The following is an 18,837-nucleotide window of genomic DNA, read 5'->3' as shown; positions in this document are numbered from 1 at the left end:
GTAAGAAGCATGTTGGACAAAGAGTCTGGGATCTCTGTGACTTCTCATCACAGGCCCTGCACAAATCAAATAACCCTCTCTGAGGCCATTCAGAACTATTTGGAGGATTTTAAAATGCACTTTGAAAAAATATGTATACATTGTTATATGGGGTAAAAGCTCCAGCCTCCATATTAGACTTTAGAAGTGGAAGGAAGTCTTAGGTCTTGGAGAAAAAAGCAAAGACCCTGCTTCTACAAATGTTACTTATTATGATCATAACCACAGCTAAGCAGTCACACTTCCTACAATTCCTTTTGAATTCTCCCACAATCTTCTCAGGATTTAGTTCCTAAATAAAAGAGGCCCTGTACTATGTCCATGAGTTGCCATTTTTGAAATTTGTTGCCAGAACCCACACCCACCATCATCTTCACTCCTTTCTCCAGTCATCTCCATGGACTCCGACAGTGAGGCCAGGGAGGTGCGTCTAGAGGAAGCTGCAGAGGTCACGCTGGCTTGCTTGCTCCCGGGGAGCCGGCTCACCCAGTGTTCACACAGGGATGAACTTGTGGAACCTGCAGAAAAGAAAGCAGGCACAGGGATCAGGCCAGAATACTGTGGCCAGCCAGGGAGGCTGATGTTCTCACCAAAGGCAGCTTTAACTACCAGATCCCACATCACACTTGCTGAAGTATCACCAGCTACGACGAAAGCAAGAAGAACAGGTTCCTGTACACATGACGTTTACAGTAGCAAAACTCAAGTATGGGGATGACTACTTCATAATGCAAAGTCTGTCCAAGTCTTCACAAAGAATATAGACAATCATTCATATATTCATCCATCCTACAAATATTTACACCTACTTGCCAGGCACTGGTCTAAACACTTGCAGTAATATTTCTTACCAAAACAGAAAGAGAGAAGAAAAGGACAGAGAGAGTATATTTTTATCTTAGCCTCACTGTTTTGTGGTTAACCATTTTCACAATATTAATACACAAACATATCACATACACACACAATTTATATAGCTATATGTCAATCTGTTCTGCCTGTTTCGCAGATGCTCTGTAATATTAGGGCAACAGAGCCTGCTCTTGAAATTGAGTACAGGAGGCTGCATGGCTATCTTCAGCACACCTCAACAGGGTTTCTGAGCACATCTTAGATTCTGAAAAGCACTGAGGGAAGGTGGAAGAGCACTGGAGTTTCCACTTTCTGTTAAGTAAGTGAGCAGTTAAAGAGTCAGGTGCACTAAGTGGGACTTGACTTTAGCAATGGGGTGGCTCTGTGTGAGTGATGCTTCCTTTTAGCTGCTTCAAACTTAGCCTCACAAGCTCAAAGAGGAGCAGGGGTTAATATTTCCTAAGTTGGTCACAGATGATCATGTTCCAGTCCTCGGTTATATTCTCTTAAACTCAGCCACTGCATTAAGCATGCATCCCCTTGTTTGCATCATATGTGGCTGCATCCATATCGTGCATGGGTATTGGCTCCTATATTTATTAAACACAACGGGCTAGATCCTGTCAAGCTAAACCCAAGTCATTTCATATCAATTATTCCCCTAACAGAATAGGCCAATCTTCTTATTGGAAAAAATAACTCTAAAATGGTGCTTTACACTTTCTAGAATATTTTGGCATATATTTACCTAATTTGATGCATACAGTGACTCCAATGAGGTAGGTATTATCATTGCACCCATACTTCAGATGACAAACATGTGGCTCAGATGGGATATGCCTAAAGACAACCCAATCAAAGAGTGACAAAACCAAGTCTCAGTTCTACTTCTAAATCCCCTAGACTCACTCCTATGAGAGCAGTATGTCATGCTGCTTTTTAGCTCATTCGTTCACTTATTCCACAAGTAACTGCTGAGAGCTTCCTTGGATGCATGCTGTATTTCCATCTCCACATGAACTGAGCTGGAATGCAGTTGCTCTCACATGTCAACCCCCATTTCCTTGACTGTGAGCATTTTGTTATCCGAATTAAATGTAAATGTGAGAATTAATCACATTAGACTTACAGAATCTATCATATCATATCCTTCTGGATGGTTCTCTGGACCATTAATTATAGACTTCTGTTGTAGAAAAAGCTGGCAGGAATAGAGTGGGCCTTACCTGCCACTGAGCTGTTTGCAGACCATGAAGGTATAGCCGTCCGCCTCTGGTAGAACAAGATGTATGCCGTCTGTGTGCAGACCTCATCTTCTGACAACTGCTGCACATCACTGTCATCAAAGCAGTACCAGAGACCATCCACAGAGTTCTTACAGTATGCTGCCAAAAAGAGCCTGTCATCAGTACCAGGTGTGGCTGTACTGTCATCTACTTTAACCATACAGACACCAGCTTTCTGGTTCATATGCTTAATCTAAGAACTTCCTAAGGCTGCAAGTAGTAACATATAATGGTTAAAAAAAAAAAAAAAAGCCAAATTCCATGTCACACTCAAGCAAGATGTTTTGAGAAATTCCAAATTATTCCAAATATATGAAATTCTATTTCATCTCAGAAAATACATTTTACTTGATTTACACCAGGGATTCTCAACAAAGTTCCCCCAGGGAACATGTGGCAATGAGTGGAAACATTTTTGATTGTCACAAGTGGGGCAACTGCTACTAGCATTTAGAGGGAAGAGGCCAGGGATGCTGCTAAACATCATACAATGCACAGGGCAGCCCCCACAACAAAGGACTATCCCATCAAAACTGAGAAACCCTGACTTAAAACACGTAACATTTTAGTGTTTGTTAAAGATGGAAAGTAATACAAATAGAAATGATATTACTAATAGCCATAGCAAATATTTGTGTAGCACTTACTGTGTGCTAAGTACCTCATTTACTCCTATGAGATTTGCTTTACTATGACTCCATTATGGCTCAAAATGAAATAGCCTGCTCAAAGTCATGCAGTTGGTAAAGGGCAAAGTCCTGTTCATTCCAGACTTACCTAATCCCTGAGTTTGCACTTAAACCCTGGCACTACTCTGCCTCCCTCAGGGGGCTAATACTAACAATGTCCCGCAAAAGGTCCCCAGGCAAATTGAGGACACTTGAGCTCATGAACACACAAAGCCTTCTCTCCTGTTCAAATTCTAAGCCTAAAATAGAAATAAAGAGCATTCAAGTACCAGCAAGAACAGACAGAAATTTAGTGTTCATGAGGCTGAGTCATCTTGTAAGGATATAAAGTGTTATAAGCTTGAGACAAAAAGATACGCTATCATCACACTTCTTAAAAATACCCACTTAATGGGGTTAGAATAAATTAGTGTTGGAGTATTCAGCCGAATGCTGACATAGACTCAAGTTTGGCCACAGGGGCAGGCAGGGCATGTAAGATCCTAAGAGGCACCAAGCAAGTCTCCCTCAGTAGGCCACCACCACTCTGCAAGTACGGGACCTCGAAAGATGAAAAGGACCCAGGCGAAGAAGGGTTAGAACTCAGGCACCCAAAAATAAGAAGAGAAGAACAAGACTCTATGACTGCAGGGAAGGAATTCATTTGCAGCTATGGATTCACTATAACCAAAAGGGAAGAGAAATGGAAATAGAAGTAACAAATGAACGAAAAAAACAGAACTTTTTGGTCAGTGGTGTCATGCTTGAGGTATAAATGGCCCGGCTGGTAAGGTGATTGCTACTCTGGTGTGCTGAGTAGGGATGGTTCTATGAGGAACAACATGCCCAAGGGAAGGTGGCAGAGTAACTCTACTACTTCCAACCTGTTTCTCTTCAGAATTCTCAGAGTATGGAAACTAGGCGGCACAGTAGCTCATTGATGGGTAAATGATATATTTATAAAATAATTCTACTTGCTTTTCTTCCTAAAACTTATTTTCTGAAGTGTTTTCTAGACCAGTGCTATTCAAACTGCAGTACACAGAGTGTCAGTCTGCAAATTGATTATTGGTCCAAAAAAAGTTAAGTACCAAAACAGTAGGCATTTAGAAATTTTTATAGCAATCTGATACTGCCATGATAATTTAACCATATATTTTTTTTTTTACAAAAGTACCAGTTCATGATGGACTGGAAATGTTTTTAAAAAAGAAAAACAAAAGAATTCTTTGTCACATTGTTGTAGAACCCGTGTACAAGCTGGATGAATACACACTAAGTAATTACAGCTAGGACTAGTGTAAAATAAAAGAACATATTAAAATAAGCATTCCAAGAAAAAACTTAAAAGCAGGATGTATTTAATTCAATAATGTTGAGGGCATTTAAAATGTTCTCTAAACTAAGACCCTAACATTTTATAACCAGAAATTACAGGTTATCACCTGAGCATGGGAAAGGGGAAATAATGCAAGAGAATCCGAGCAGCTCCTGGGTAGGAGGCCCGAGAGAGAGGCTTGGGCAATTCTGGTCCACTAAGATGGTAACCAAGTTAGAGGAAGGACACTTGCCTAAGGCCACAGAACCAAGAGGATGTTTCTGGCTCCTAACCCAAACTCCTTGAGGTTTCAGGCATTTTCCAAACTTTGTTCTATATAAAGAGAAACATGACATATGCTACAATCTAGCACCATCCTATTTTTCATAGAAATGTTGTTAGACATTTCATAGAATGTCTTGCATAACAAATCAGTCCACATTTTCCAGAGAAAGTATTTTAAATGGTAGATGCATTCTTTACTAAAGCTGAGGGGAGATGAACAGCAATCAGGGCTGCTGATAAAGGAGTTACTAAACCAGGTAATTAGTGAAATTAAGTGATCTCTAAGTCCCTTTCAATTCTAAGCATTCAAGAGTGTAAAATGCTATGACTCAGTATAAAGAACTTAGTATAAAGACTAGTAATGCCACAAAAGCAAAGAGCCATGTTGAAACACATTATATGAGGGGCCCTAAGAAAATATACATATAAAATATGCAAGACATAGTATATAGGATTATAATTTAAATTTGGTTTTACACCAAAATACAAAATAAAATATATTTAAACATTTAATTAATACCAACTTTTGGCTTCTATGAATTCAGAGTATCTTTTGAACTTTTAAATCATCTTTCTCTCCTTGAAAGGGATTCCTAGGGCAAGTAGAGGCAATCCAAGCCATTCCATTATGAGTTACACTCAGAGTTGGGATCATTTCCTCACAATTGATACTTGCAGCATCTAAATATTTAAAGAACTTGAACTAAAAGAGTTTCAAGAATAAAAGAGTATTGCACCCAGTTATCTTCCCCTACTCCCTGCCCTCCTGAGGGGGGAAAAGAAATGAGCAAAGAACAGGTTGAAAGATAAGTGTGCAAGGGCTAGGGTGGGCCCACATACTCCTTTACCTTATTGATATGGAAGAAGGTTTAGGGCTAACTGCTATGGAATGAGCCTCAGAGATTTAAAATACCAACTGACAGAGCACAGCCTTCCTCTACCTTCCCACTATCTGTATATGAATCAATGGTCAGCACTAGCACCCTAGGGAGTCTTGTTGAAGAAGGCAACGAATTAATGAAGAAAGTCCTTGAGCAGTGAAATATACAAGCCAGATGACATTGGTGTGAAAAATTCAGAAGTCCAAGTCCTTGACCCACCCACACAGATAACCAAACTAAGAGTATTACCCTCATATCACCTCTCACATACAGAGTCCAAGCAAGGAGCCCAAAACTCTGCCAGGCCTCCACATTGTTCACACATGGCCTTGACACAACGATTCTATTTCTGAGTCTTGGTCTCAAGGAAATACAAAACTAAAATATGTTCATTAGAAATATTAAAAGTAAAAAATCCAGAAACAATGCATATGTCCAACAATGGGGAATGGTTATATAAAATTAGAGTTTTAGCAATAGAATGTTCTGCAGTCACTAAAAACAGTGTTTAAATTAAGCATCAACATCAGAATGCTTATGTTACAATGCTAAGTATGAAGATCAGGATGTAAAAGTGCATATTGCACCATTCTCTGTACCTGTCTCCCCCATTTAGCCCACAAAGGTCCTCTAGCAATGGAAGAACTTATATCATTGATGTGGAGGCAGTGGCCACTGGAGTTTCTGAGGTCAGGGAGGAGGAAAACAGTTTTAATAAGGGGGCAATTACGGGACTTGGGAATTGTCCTGCATGACATTGGTTTCTGAGGTCAGGGAGGAGGAAAACAGGTTTAATAAGGGGGCAATTACGGGACTTGGGAATTGTCCTGAATGACATTGCAACGACAGATATAGGCCATTATATATCTTGCCATAACCTACAGAATTGTGTGGCAGAAAGTGTAAACTACAATGTAAACTATAATCCATGCTTAGTGGCAATGCTCCAAAATGGGTTCACCAATTGCAAAGAATACACCACACTAATGAAGGATGTTGTTAATGTGGGTAAATGTGGGCGGTGTGAGGAGCAGGGCATATGGGAATCCCCTATATTTTTTTCTGTAACATTTATGTATCTAAATATCTTAAACAACAACAAAAAAAGAGCAAACAGTAGGTTAATAATGCTAGTAAGCTTTTCCTGTCCCTCTTGGACACTCTGACCAGTCTTGCCTCTGGCCCCCTGATACACCCCCATTCATTTTTCCATTGCAAATGCATTACACTCTACTAGTTGTGCCTAGGTCTTCCCTACTAGATTACACTGCCAAAGATGGGGGTTGGGACCTATTCATTTCTGTATCCCTAATGCCTAGTCCAGTGCAAGCTCTTCTATAGGATGTGTTCAATAAATGTTCATCTGGACAGAACATACCAGTTTAATTACAACAGCACAAAATAAAGCACTGGAAGGAAATACTATAAATTAAGATGTTAACAATAGCATCTTCTGTCTACCTCTCTAGTCTCCAAATTTCATGATGAACTTTTTTTTCTAAAAGATCTCAGCTTTATTGAACAATTCATGAATCAGACAGCAGCCTATTCAGAAAGTAGAAGCATATGATTAATTTTTGTTTAGGCAGTACCAGAGATTGAACCTGGCACATGGGAAGCGGGTGCTCAACCACTGAGCTACATTCACTCCCCTTAACTTTTAAAATGAAAAAACTGCTTTTATATATGAAAAAAGTAAACTTAAACCTTATCAGTAATAAAAAGACAACCCTGTGACAGTCTGAATTTGGTGAATTCCAAAAAGGTTGTTTTTGAACTTATCCATTCCTATAGGTGTGAGACCCTTTACATTAGATTCTGTTAAAGGACCTTGATTAGTTCACTTAATTAAATCACTTTTGAATCAACTAAATCAGTGAGGCATGACTCAGGTTGGGTCTCTGCCTTCTTACTGGAGTATTATATATAAAATGGAGACATAGAGAAAAAGAAAACACACAGAAAAGGAAGCTCTGCCAATTTGACCCACCCATGAGAAAGAGAGGTCTCAAGGATCACCAACAGCCAAAGCTGAGGCACGAAGCCAAGAGGCTGAGCTCATGGAGCAGCACAAGGCTGAAGAGACAAGCCATATGTCTGACTGCCCATAGCTGAACTCCTAGGGATGGTGAGCCTTGAGGGACCTTCATAGAGATCGGCTGTCATCTTGCCTCACCAGGTGGCAGGATGCCAGGATCACCAAAGGTGAATTTGGTGAAAAAGCATCTCTGATAGTATCTTGATTTGGACATTTTTTCAGACATGGAACTGTAAACCTTTACACTAGTAAATTTCCCATTATAAAAGCCAACCTATTTCTGGCACTTTGCACTGGCAATCCTGTGGCAAACTAAGACAAAGCCCATTTTAAAAAATGGGCAAAGAACTTGAATAGGTATTTCTACAAAGAAAATATACAAATGGCCAATAAACACATGAAAAGATGCTTAATATCACTAGCCACTATGGAAAAGCAAATCAAAAGCACACTATGATACAACTTTACATCCACTAGAATAGCTTTTACCCAAAAGTCCACCAAGAGATGAATGGATAAATAAAATATGGTATATACATACAATGGGATATTACTCAACCATAAAAAGGAATGAAGCTCTGACATATGCTATAACACAGATGAACCTTGAAGACACTTGTGGCAGTCTGAGATTATTTATGAATCCCAAAAAGAAAAGAGGTTATGTTTGTAAACTAATCTATTCCTCTGGGTATGACACACTTTGATTATATTAAATTTAATGAGGGGCTTCTGATTAAGTGTGCTTGATAAAATCAATTTAGGGCTTCTAACTGGGCTATTTCAGTAACGCCTAACTCAGGTTGAGTCTGCCTCTTTGGAGGGCTGATATAAATGGACACTCACTCAAGAATATGTGGGACAACCAATCCAATGTCCACAGAGAAAATGTGGAATGGGTGTGGGAAGGGTAGCCATGGTGGCTGCTGGGTTTGGGGAATGGGAGGAAGAGATGAGATGTGGAGGCGTTTTCTGGACGAGGAGATGTCCTGGGTGGTGCTTCACGGACAATTACGGGACATTGTAGATCCCCCCAGGGCCCACTGGATGGAACGTGGGAGAGTGTGGGCTATGATGTGGACCATTGACTATGGGGTGCAGTGATGCTCAGAGATGTACTTACCAGGTGCAATGGATGTGTCACGATGATGGGAGACAGTGTTGCTGTGGGGGGAGCGGGGGGTGGGGGCGGTGGGGTTGAATGGGATCTCATATTTTTTTAATGTAATTTTTAAAAATAAATAAATTTAAAAAAAAAAAAGAATATGTGGGAAGAGAGAGCGCTCTACCATTTTTGATCCTGGGGCCCTGGAGAGAGATGGTAGTTTAAACTGAGAGAGAGGAAACACTGAGAGACAAGCCCTATGCCAGCCTACAACTGAGACTCGGAAGAAGCTGGGCCCATGGAGCCTCAAGAGGAAGAGGAAGCCCAGGAAGGAGACACCAGGCAGAGATCAGTGAACACCTTGCTTCAATGTGACTTCGGTGAGAGCAATCTTGAATTGGAATCTAGGGGCAGGGGTTCTTAATCTTTTTTTGTTCCAAAGACCCCTTTGCCAGTCAGGTAAAAACCACAGAACTTACTAAGTCCACACTATAGTGTTTGAACTTATTTATTATTAAATATATTGGGTATTCTTTAATAAATATATCACACTTACACCAACACATCTCCACAAGAATAATGTTTTTCTGAATTTCAATTCAAGTTGACAGACCCCTTGTTAAGAACCCCTGTTTTAGGGCCTTGTAACTATAAGCTTTCACCCCAAATACATAACCTTTATAAAAACCAACAGCTTTCTGGTACTTTTCATCAGCAACACTTTGGCAGACTAATACAACATTATATTGAGTGAAAAAAGTCAGACAATAAGGGACAAATATTGCATGATTTCACTTACATGAAATAACTAGATATGCAAATTCACAGAGACACAAAGTAGGAGTACAGGTTACCATGGGTGGTGGGGAGGATAGGAAAGTGAATACACAATTGGCACAGGGTCTCTGCTTGGAGTGATGGAGAAGCTTTGGTAATGGATGGTGGTGAAGGTAGCACAACATTATGAATGTGATTAATCCCACTGAATATATTCTTAGGAGTGGCTGAGATGGGAAATTTTATGTTGTATACATGTTTCCATAATTCAAAAAAAGAGAAGACACTAAAGAGACAATGGGCATTTTCAGGACTTGGAGTTGTCCTGGGTGGTACTGCAGGGACAGATGGTGGACACTGTATGTCCTGCCATGGCCCACTGGGTGGACTGGGGGAGAGTGTAAACTACAATGTAAACCATTATCCATTTGGTACAGCAGTGCTCCAAAATGTATTCATCAAATGCAATTAATGTCCCACAATGACAAGAGGTTATTGATGTGAGATTAGGAATGGGGTGAGGGGGGTGGGGGGTATATGGGGACCTCATGTTTTTTTAATGTAACATTTAAAAACAAAAAGAGGGAAGCAGACTTGGCTCAGTGGATAGGGCGTCTGCCTACCGCATGGGAGGTCCGCGGTTCAAACCCCAGGCCTCCTTGACCCGTGTGGAGCTGGCCCACGCACTGTGCTGATGTGCGCAAGGAGTGCCGTGCCGTGCAGGGGTGCCCCCGCGCAGGGGAGCCCCATGCGCAAGGAGTGCGCCCCGTAAGGAGAGCCACCCAGCGTGAAAGAAAGTGCAGCCTGCCCAGGAATGGCGCCGCACACATGGAGAACTGACACAACAAGATGACGCAACAAAAAAAAGAGACACAAGATTCCCATGACGCTGACAACAACAGAAGCAGACAAAGAAGAACACACAGCAAATGGACACAGAGAACAGACAACTGGGGTGGGGGGGAGGGAGAGAAATAAATTTAAAAATTAAAAAAAAAAAAGACAATGACAAGAAATGCAAAACACAACCCTCAATGGGATCTAATAATGGAGAAGAAAATGTTCAAAAGGACATTACTGGGACATAAGAAAACAACTGAATTTATAGACCGTAAGCTTTATATCAGTGCTAAATTTCCTGAACTTACTAATGTACATGTACTTAAGGTGGTTACATAATTTCAAACCCTTGTTCTTAGGAAATATACATGGAAGTATCAAGTGTTCAAGAAGCATGATGTATGCAACCTACTCTCAAATGTTTAGAAAATAGATGGAAGATACTATAGATGGATGGGCCGACAGATGGGTGGATAGATGGATAATAAATGATATCACAAATGTGGTAAAATGTTAAAAGTTGGTGAATATGGTATCTGGGTGGGGGTATGTTGGAGTTCTCTGGGTTTTACAGTATTATTGCAACAGTCTTGTTTCAAATTATTTCAAAATAAAAGTTTTTAAAAATATACTAACTGTAAAACAAAAGAAAAACCCTTTCAAAAAGTCACTTTAAAGACATTATACAACAGTTCACTATCAGTCCAAGTAAAAGGAAGAACCTAGAACCTCATGCAAGAGTCAAGCTTTAAATTAGGAGTACAAGATAGGTAAACAAAGAGTTAATCCTTGGTAAAGCTGACAATGCTATCTCTATGTATACCACTCCTGAATCATATCAGATGACTACTGGATGACCCAACACAGGAAAAGGAGAACGAATTTTAGTTTATTTGCTCTTGGAGAGAAATCCAGATGAGGGAAACTGCCTTCACATTTGGTATATTACCTAGTGGAAGAGAAGTGAGCAAGAAGAATAGTTCTAAAGCAAAGGAACTTTATCACAAGCAAAGCCCAATTGAAGGAATCATCAGAACAGACAGCACCATCTGGCATTGCAGACCTGTGTAGTGCCCCCCTTGCATGGTGCCATGATGATTGCACACAGCATACAGGTCATAGATGTAGTCCTCAGGGTCCCTCCCGAGTCCATAGGGCCGTCTCCATGGGGACCAATGGGATGGCAAACTCCAGCTGCTCTGGCTTCTCTTCACCACATGAGGCGTCATGTCCAGGCCAGTCAAAGGGAACTTGACCATGTTCTGAAGTTTCATACGCTTGTCTCCTTCCTGTTGCAAGAAGAAAAATAAATTCTGATATTTTAATGCAGGCAGATGGTAGATCAGTTTAGCGTGAAATGTGGACTTACCAGCTAAAATGGCTGGTTTTGCCTGATATGTCCCAAGACACATACAAAATAGGAAACATACCAATAGTTTTAATTATGTAGAATTTTAGAAGTTTAATTATGTAGAATTAAAAGTGGAATCAGTGATTATATACATTCATATATTGTGTTAATGAGCCTCTCTGAATCTTCATTTTCTGATTTGTTAAAGTGCTAATACTATCAGGTTTTTGACTTTACAAAAATGACAATTTCCAGTGGTTCAAGCCAGATACCTCTGTCACAAAGGCATAAAAGTTAAGAGAGTGATTATATATGTGAAAGGCAAAGCACCATTCCCATCAGAACTACTGTTCAGTAAGTGGTGTCCCTTTCCTCCTCACCTCTTCCAGCAAGTACATTGTAAGTTGTTAAAACCAAACTAGCTTAATACAGTCATTAAACTGACAATCTTGGGCAATCTGTACTTTCATTAAGCCCATATGGAAATCCCTCGAAATCCATCGGTTGAATATATATATATATAGACTGTTTCCCAGGTCTACGGGAGGTTTAAAAAAAAGAATCTAGCCTTGTGTGTGCAGAAGGATCAAAGAAGGCTGCGATCCAAACCCCGAACCAGCTATCTACCTGCAGAGCCCAGTGAAAATAATCAGTTGGGAATACTCAAAGCAAATGTTCACTCTTCACTACCACAGGAGCTGAAACCCTACCTACCTCTGTGTGAAACCCCAGCCCTGGAGATCTTGTGTGTGTCACCTTGATGCCTCCAATTCATCAGTGAGTTCAAAACATTTCTTGAATCTATTCACTTTTCTCCAAACTGTCACAGCTGTGTTCCAAGCCATTATCTCCCTCCCCTGTATGACTGTGATAGCATCCCTCTGGTTTCCCTGTCTTCATTCTTGCTAGTCTCTAATCTGCTTTCTATACAATGGCCTTTACAAAACACAGTCTGGCCCTGTTTCTTCTCTGCTTGTAACCCTTCACTGGGATCACATTCAGAGCAAGGATAATTAGGGTCTGCTTGGATGATCAGCCCCTGCCCACCTGTCCCACCTAATTCACATCCTTCTTCCCCACCCTCTGGAGCAGGACAACACCCATTATTTAGGTAGAAATAGAATTCTGTCTCCCCTAGATAGGATCCCTACCTATTTCTTTTCCTATCTATTTTTTTTTAATTCCAAAGTACACATACCAAAATTCAAGCACAACATTTATAAACCTAAAGGAAACCCTCAAGAATAAAGCAAAATACCTGCAATATGAACTTAAATGTTTAGTATTTAAAGAGTTGAAGAATTCTCAAATTTTGCTTTGGGAAGGAACAAAACATCACCTAAAACAGAGATGCAGATCTAAGTCTGTAATGTATACAGACAGGACCACTGGGTCAAACTGGGACACCAAAGAACCCCCCAAAGCCTACCAGTAGGGGACGTAGGAAACTTGGTCCTGGGCTTCTTTTTCCCATGTCAGAGGATTTTCTTACCTGTCGAAATCTCTTTAGGTGGATAATAAGCACATCAGGCAGAGTCCACAGGCTTAAAGTAATGCTCCCCTGCTGTAGCTGCTTACAGTGCGGACAACGCCAGGCATCATCTGGGGCAAGCTGAAAACAAGCAGCAGGATTTGTGTTAAGCTCACTTAATGTAAGACTTCTTATAGGAGAGAGCTGGATTAAATGTCTTAGCCAGAGCATGGTAAAACTCAAAATCTCTTTGGAAATTGGATGATGATATTATATGAAATGATAGGATATGACAGAATGAGATAATGATGATATATGATAGAAGTCAATGGAAAAACACAATCAAAAGTGACACCTCAAAAATGAACAACTGCAGAAGTATATACTATATGGAGGATGTTAGAAATCACAGAAGCACCTCAAACTCAGCATATCCCCAAACTCAATTTAGCAACTTTCTATCCACCATAGTTCCTCTTTCTCGTCCTGATGGCCCAGCTCAGCTGATACCACCAATTATCCAACAAAGGCAGAACATGGGGGGTATCTCAAATCCTTCCCTCTTCTTCATGCCCCCACATCCATCCACAGAAATTCTTTCTATAATTTCTCACACCAGTTCCTCCTTTCCATCCCCATTAACATGACCTTCATTTATAAAGTCCCTACTCATTCTCTCACCTGGATTTCTTCCTAATTCCTGTCCTCTCCCTCCCAAATACTAAACTTCTCCAAACAATCATTTCCCTATGCTACCAAAAAGATTTTTCTGGTGGTCAACCTGAGCCCTCAAACTACATATGCCATCTCTGCAGGCAACAGGATTCAGAGATGGGGGCACAGTAAGAGGTGCCAATAGGGATGCCTAGGACAAGATTTTAAAGATCTATTCAGGAGTTCAGAAGACACATCAGGTCTGGGATCATTGGCCTGATGTGGTAAGGGAATAGATAAAACTATTCACAGAGAGGGAAGAGAGGAGCCAAGGGCAGAATCTTGGGGAATACATATTTTTAGGGGAAACACAAAAATTGAAAACCCACCAGAGCTTGAGAATACACAGAGAAACCTGCAAAGCCGAAGTATTCTTTTTTATGCAAACCAAGAAAAGAGAGTAGCAAGAATGGGGTGATATTCAGTAGCAAGAATGAAAGGTCAAGTGAAGACTTCACAAAGGTCATTGAATTGAGCAAATAAGGGGCCATCAAGAACTCTAGAGACCAGTGTAAGAAATGCTGTCATCTGTCAGATACCAAAAGGTTTTGGAATGAATGAAAGAGCAGCAGCCATTAAAGGAGAAGTTAGGCTAAGAAAAGAGGAAAAGGAAGACTGGCACGGTAACTTGAAAGGGAAGCAGAACAGAGGATATTTTTTGTTTTCATGATTGAGAAACCCAACTATGTTAACAGGAAAGATGGAAAGGGAAGAAGTTTGACTGAATGGAAGTGAATCAGAAAGCCAGAAAGGAAGGGACCTGTAGAAGTTTGTTATTATTTATGAATTCCAAAAAAGATACTATGTTTGTAAACTGGTCTCTTCTTCTGGGCTATGATACCTTTTGATTGTATTAAATTTAAAGGTTTTACATTTACTTGATTAAATAAAAATTAGGGCTTTGATTCGGCTACATCAGTAGGGTGTGATTCAGGATTGAGTCCCTTTCCCCTCAGTGGGCTATATAAATGGATGCTCACTCAAGATGACACGAGAAAAGAGAGAGAGCTTTATAGACACAGAAGAGGAGAGAACTTTGATGCTGTGGCCCTAGGGAGAGATGAGGCATTCACCTGGTAGTTTGCAGCCAAAGAGAACAGAGCAGCTAAGCAGGTAAGGCCCAAGACACCAGACAGAGACTGCCAGCCATGTTACTTCAATATGTGGGAACTGACTTGGGTGAGAAAGTACCTCTTATGGTACCTTGAACTGGACCCTTTAGGGCCTTGTAACTATAAGATTTTACCCAAACAAATATCCTTTATAAAGGCCAACAGATATCTGGTACTTTGCGTCTGCATTCCTTTGGCTAATACAAGACCTAAACCATCATTTGTTAGGTCCACAACTCTGTATGACATATTAATATACCACACAAATGGCCATCTAGCCCAGAGCTTGTAAAAAATAAAATAAAATAAAAACAAAACAGGTTTTTGTTTCATTTGAAATTTCAACCCATTAGAAACTAAAATTTTTATAAAATACAATAATAAGAATATTTTGGCTCTACATGATTATACCAAATACCATTGAATGTGCCCTTTGGAGAGACTGCATGCTTTATTAATATGTATCAATAAAATTGATTTTTTAAAAAATTGATGTGGCACTAGTGCTAAGAAGTTTCCAAAATGCTTCTCTGATTTACTCATCTCATGGTGAACTATGAACTGCTCACAAGAGCTCTGGGCCCAGCACTGGGTTGCAAGCCACACTCTGAGTATCCCAGGCCAGCAGGCCCTGCCCAGCAAAGGAAGGGGGAGAAGGGAGCTATCTCAGCAGGCAGCCTACTCCACTCTTAAAGTCAGTCACAAAGTTCTTCATTTCAAGGCAAAATCAATCTCCCTGTAATTTTTAACCACTAAGTTCTGCTTTTAGATATAATTAAGATTGAAGAACCTGAAAAATAACTATTAGAGCCCCCACTAAACCCTCCTTTATCAAAATAAAGTCAGCCATGTCATGATCTCCAGAGGCACCACTGCCTCTCTGAATATGCCCCAGTTGTCCATTCTCTCAACAATTAACATTTAAGGTAATGAAAAGCAAGGTACTATCACCACCTGAATTTGGGACACAGTTTCTAAAACCTCCAAAGGCAGCATGACTGTATGACAACATGACACATAACACTGCTGATGAATACTGAGCTTGCAGACAACTAGATCCCAAAGTTACTGTCACACAGATTACCGCTAAATCTCACCTCTCCTCTTCTGTATTTGTATGGTTATTTTTGGACCCTGTGACTGAACTTCCCAAATAACAGTATTTATTCATTCGTTCCTACATATTTATTGAATGCCTTCTACGTGCCAGGTACTGCTCTAGATGCCAGGATTATTTAGTGACCAAGAGAGATGGAGTTATTGCTCTCATACAGCTTATATTCTCTTAATTCTCTCCTCTACCTCTGTGCTACAGCAGCACTGGCCTCATTTCTGTTCGTCAATATGCAAGTTCCTTCCTTCACCAATACCTTTGCTTCCTTTCTTTGTTTACTGTTGTTGCCCCACTAGAATGTAAATGGCATGAGGGTGGCAACCTCATCTGTCTTGTTCTCTGCTATATCTCCAGCAACAAGCACAGTGCCAAGCACATAGTATGCACTCAATAAACTTTTACTGAATGAATAATTCCTTATTAAAATGTACCTTTCTATCTTGAACTTGTCATTCTAGATCAGCAAGATGCTTCATAGAATAGCAATGCTGTCATCTTCTCAGTTTGCTCACCTCTAAGCTTTGTGCCATTCCCAAACATCTCCCAAGTCAATTAAAAAAGGAGTGGGTGAAGCTCAGTGGACGAACACCTGCCTCACATATACTATATCCCTGGTTCAATTCCTCATACTGCTTAAGAGAAGGGACCTGAAAAGTGATCCAGCAGGTTGTCATGCATCCAGCTAGCACCTTGTGACAGGGAACTTATAGACTGATATGGGGGAGCAGATATAGCTCAGTGGTTGAGCACCTGCTTCCCATGTACAAGGTCCCAGGTTCGATCCCTAGTATCTCCTAAAAAAGAAGGAACAGGAGGAGGAGGAGGAGGCAGCAGCAGAAGAGCTAAATAGGACAGGGTCCCACACTGCAACCAACCAGTTTCAAAGCCAATTAACTATTTTAAAATCAAGCCCAAAATTGAAAGGCAAGTCCAGTGAAAAACTAGTATTAAAGAATAGCTATGAACAGCCTGGGCAAAAGAAGAATCAGTGAGAATATGAAAACTATTTTTAAATATGTGAAGAATAGACAAGTAAGAAATGTAAGATTTGTCCTCAGCTGTTCTTAATGAACTCAAAAGACAGAACTAACACCTACTGGCTGTAGTAACCCAAGGACAAATTTCAGGTTAACTTCAGTCACAATCAAAGCCATACAGAGATGAAATGGCATGCCTCTTGAGCAGGCAAACACCTCTTAACTAATGGTATTCAAAGAGTGGCTACAATCACCCATTTGAAAGTAGGCACAAGAGCCCAACCATCAGAAAAGAGGATTTTCCAAGTTCTCTCCAACCCTGAAATTGCATGAGTACCTATATACAAGAGGGAACAATAACATCAAGTAATCAAAATCATGATCCTAAGCATCAACACAAATAAGATGAACTCTAAGTGCTCTAGCCAAGATATCTTAAGATACACAATATCAGAATTACCTAGAGAGGATTAAAAACAACACAAGTCCAGGCCCTACCCACAGAGATATATTTCTGCATCTATCTGTTCAGCCATTCATTCAATATTTACTGAGCACCCACTATTTGCAAAGTGCTGTGCTAAATCATCAAAAGCACCACCATCCAATCCAACAGAATCTCTGGTCTATGCCTATGCTGTCCAATACAGAAGCCACCAGTCACACATCACTCTGAGCACTTGAAATGTGGCTAATGCAACTAGGACACTGAATTTTTTGTTATTTAATTTTAATCAATTTAAATTTAAATAGGTCCTGGAGTCTATGTTCTTAGAGAGTAACCAAAAAATTGAGAAATACTGTTCTAGTCACTAAGGAAAATAATTCGATTCCTAAATTGAAACAAAAAATTAACTTAATCACTAAGCATTAAAAGAAAAAAATTAAGTACAAAGGTTCAGTTCTACTGCATTTCAATTAATCAAGATGTCTGGAAATTTAAAATATTCTTTGCTGAGCTTCTAGAAGGAACAGCACTAAGATGCTCATTAAGGGAAGCGGATTTGGCCCAATGGATAGGGTGTCCGCCTACCACATGGAAGGTCCAGGGTTCAAACCCAGGACCTCCTGACACGTGTGATGAGCTGGCCCACACACAGTGCTGATGCGCACAAGGAGTGCTGTGCCACGCAGGGAGTGTACCCCATAAGGAGAGCCACCCAGTGCGAAAAAAGTGCAGCCTACCCAGGAATGGCGCCACACACAGGGAGAGCTGATGCAGCAAGATGACGCAACAAAAAGAGACACAGATTCCAGGTGCCACTGACCAGAATACATGTGGACAAAGAAGAACACACAGCGAATGGACACAGAGAGCAGATAAGTGGGGCGGGGAAAGGGAGAAATAAATCTTAAAAAAATAAATAAATAAAAATAAAGCGAGTCTCTTTAAAAAAAAAAAAAAAAAGATGCTCATTAGGTACATAGAATGATAGAGCATATATATAGTACAAAAATCCATGACAGTTCTCTGGATATAATTTGTTTCTTCATTGTCATCTTGCCATTGCCCTAGTCCCCACTTTCCTCACACCCCAAGAAGTGCTGCCCATCCTCTTACCCGTTCCTCTTTGGTGTAGAGTTGGAAACACTGGGATAAAGTGCAAGTCTGAGGCTGATGATGACGCTCCCTTTGCAGACGAACACTTTCTGCATCGGGGATATACTCATCTTCGGTATTTACAAACAAGCTGCAATTGGGGGGAAAAAGGATTTATCAAAGAATGTCTTGCAAATTTGACACAAAAATACAATTACAGCTTTATAAAGTGGTTATACATTTATAACCAAAAAGATCAAAGTGTAAAAAAGCAAAAGAATCTTTTCTGTGTTCCAATACGTTCTTGAAAAGATCTCTATTTTCAAAGTCATTTTCCAGAAATGACTTAGAGTTAGTTTTTCTGGGACTGGCTGTGAAACATGCTGATTAATCCATATACTCTTGCTCTTGTATCAAAGAACATACATCTGTCTCACTTTTTACTAGACCTAATGGGCTTACAGTAAAA

The 18,837-nt window shown here is 40.2% G+C and overlaps 1 protein-coding gene across 1 annotated transcript in view; it reads right to left on the bottom strand.

Moving 5' to 3' along the window:
• Positions 1 to 18,837, bottom strand: part of USP31 (ubiquitin specific peptidase 31) — a 117,794-nt gene that overhangs the window by 9,890 nt on the left and 89,067 nt on the right. The window contains exons 11-15 of the mRNA XM_058286281.2: positions 18,390 to 18,519; positions 12,933 to 13,052; positions 11,153 to 11,378; positions 2,118 to 2,276; positions 405 to 557 (exon numbers count right to left, since the gene is read on the bottom strand). Coding sequence (XP_058142264.1) covers positions 405 to 557; positions 2,118 to 2,276; positions 11,153 to 11,378; positions 12,933 to 13,052; positions 18,390 to 18,519 — 788 coding nt within the window. The remainder of the gene's footprint in view (positions 1 to 404; positions 558 to 2,117; positions 2,277 to 11,152; positions 11,379 to 12,932; positions 13,053 to 18,389; positions 18,520 to 18,837) is intronic.

Source organism: Dasypus novemcinctus, chromosome 23, assembly GCF_030445035.2.
Source record: "Dasypus novemcinctus isolate mDasNov1 chromosome 23, mDasNov1.1.hap2, whole genome shotgun sequence".
Taxonomy (NCBI): domain Eukaryota; kingdom Metazoa; phylum Chordata; class Mammalia; order Cingulata; family Dasypodidae; genus Dasypus; species Dasypus novemcinctus.
This window is presented reverse-complemented; position numbering and strand designations above follow the sequence as displayed.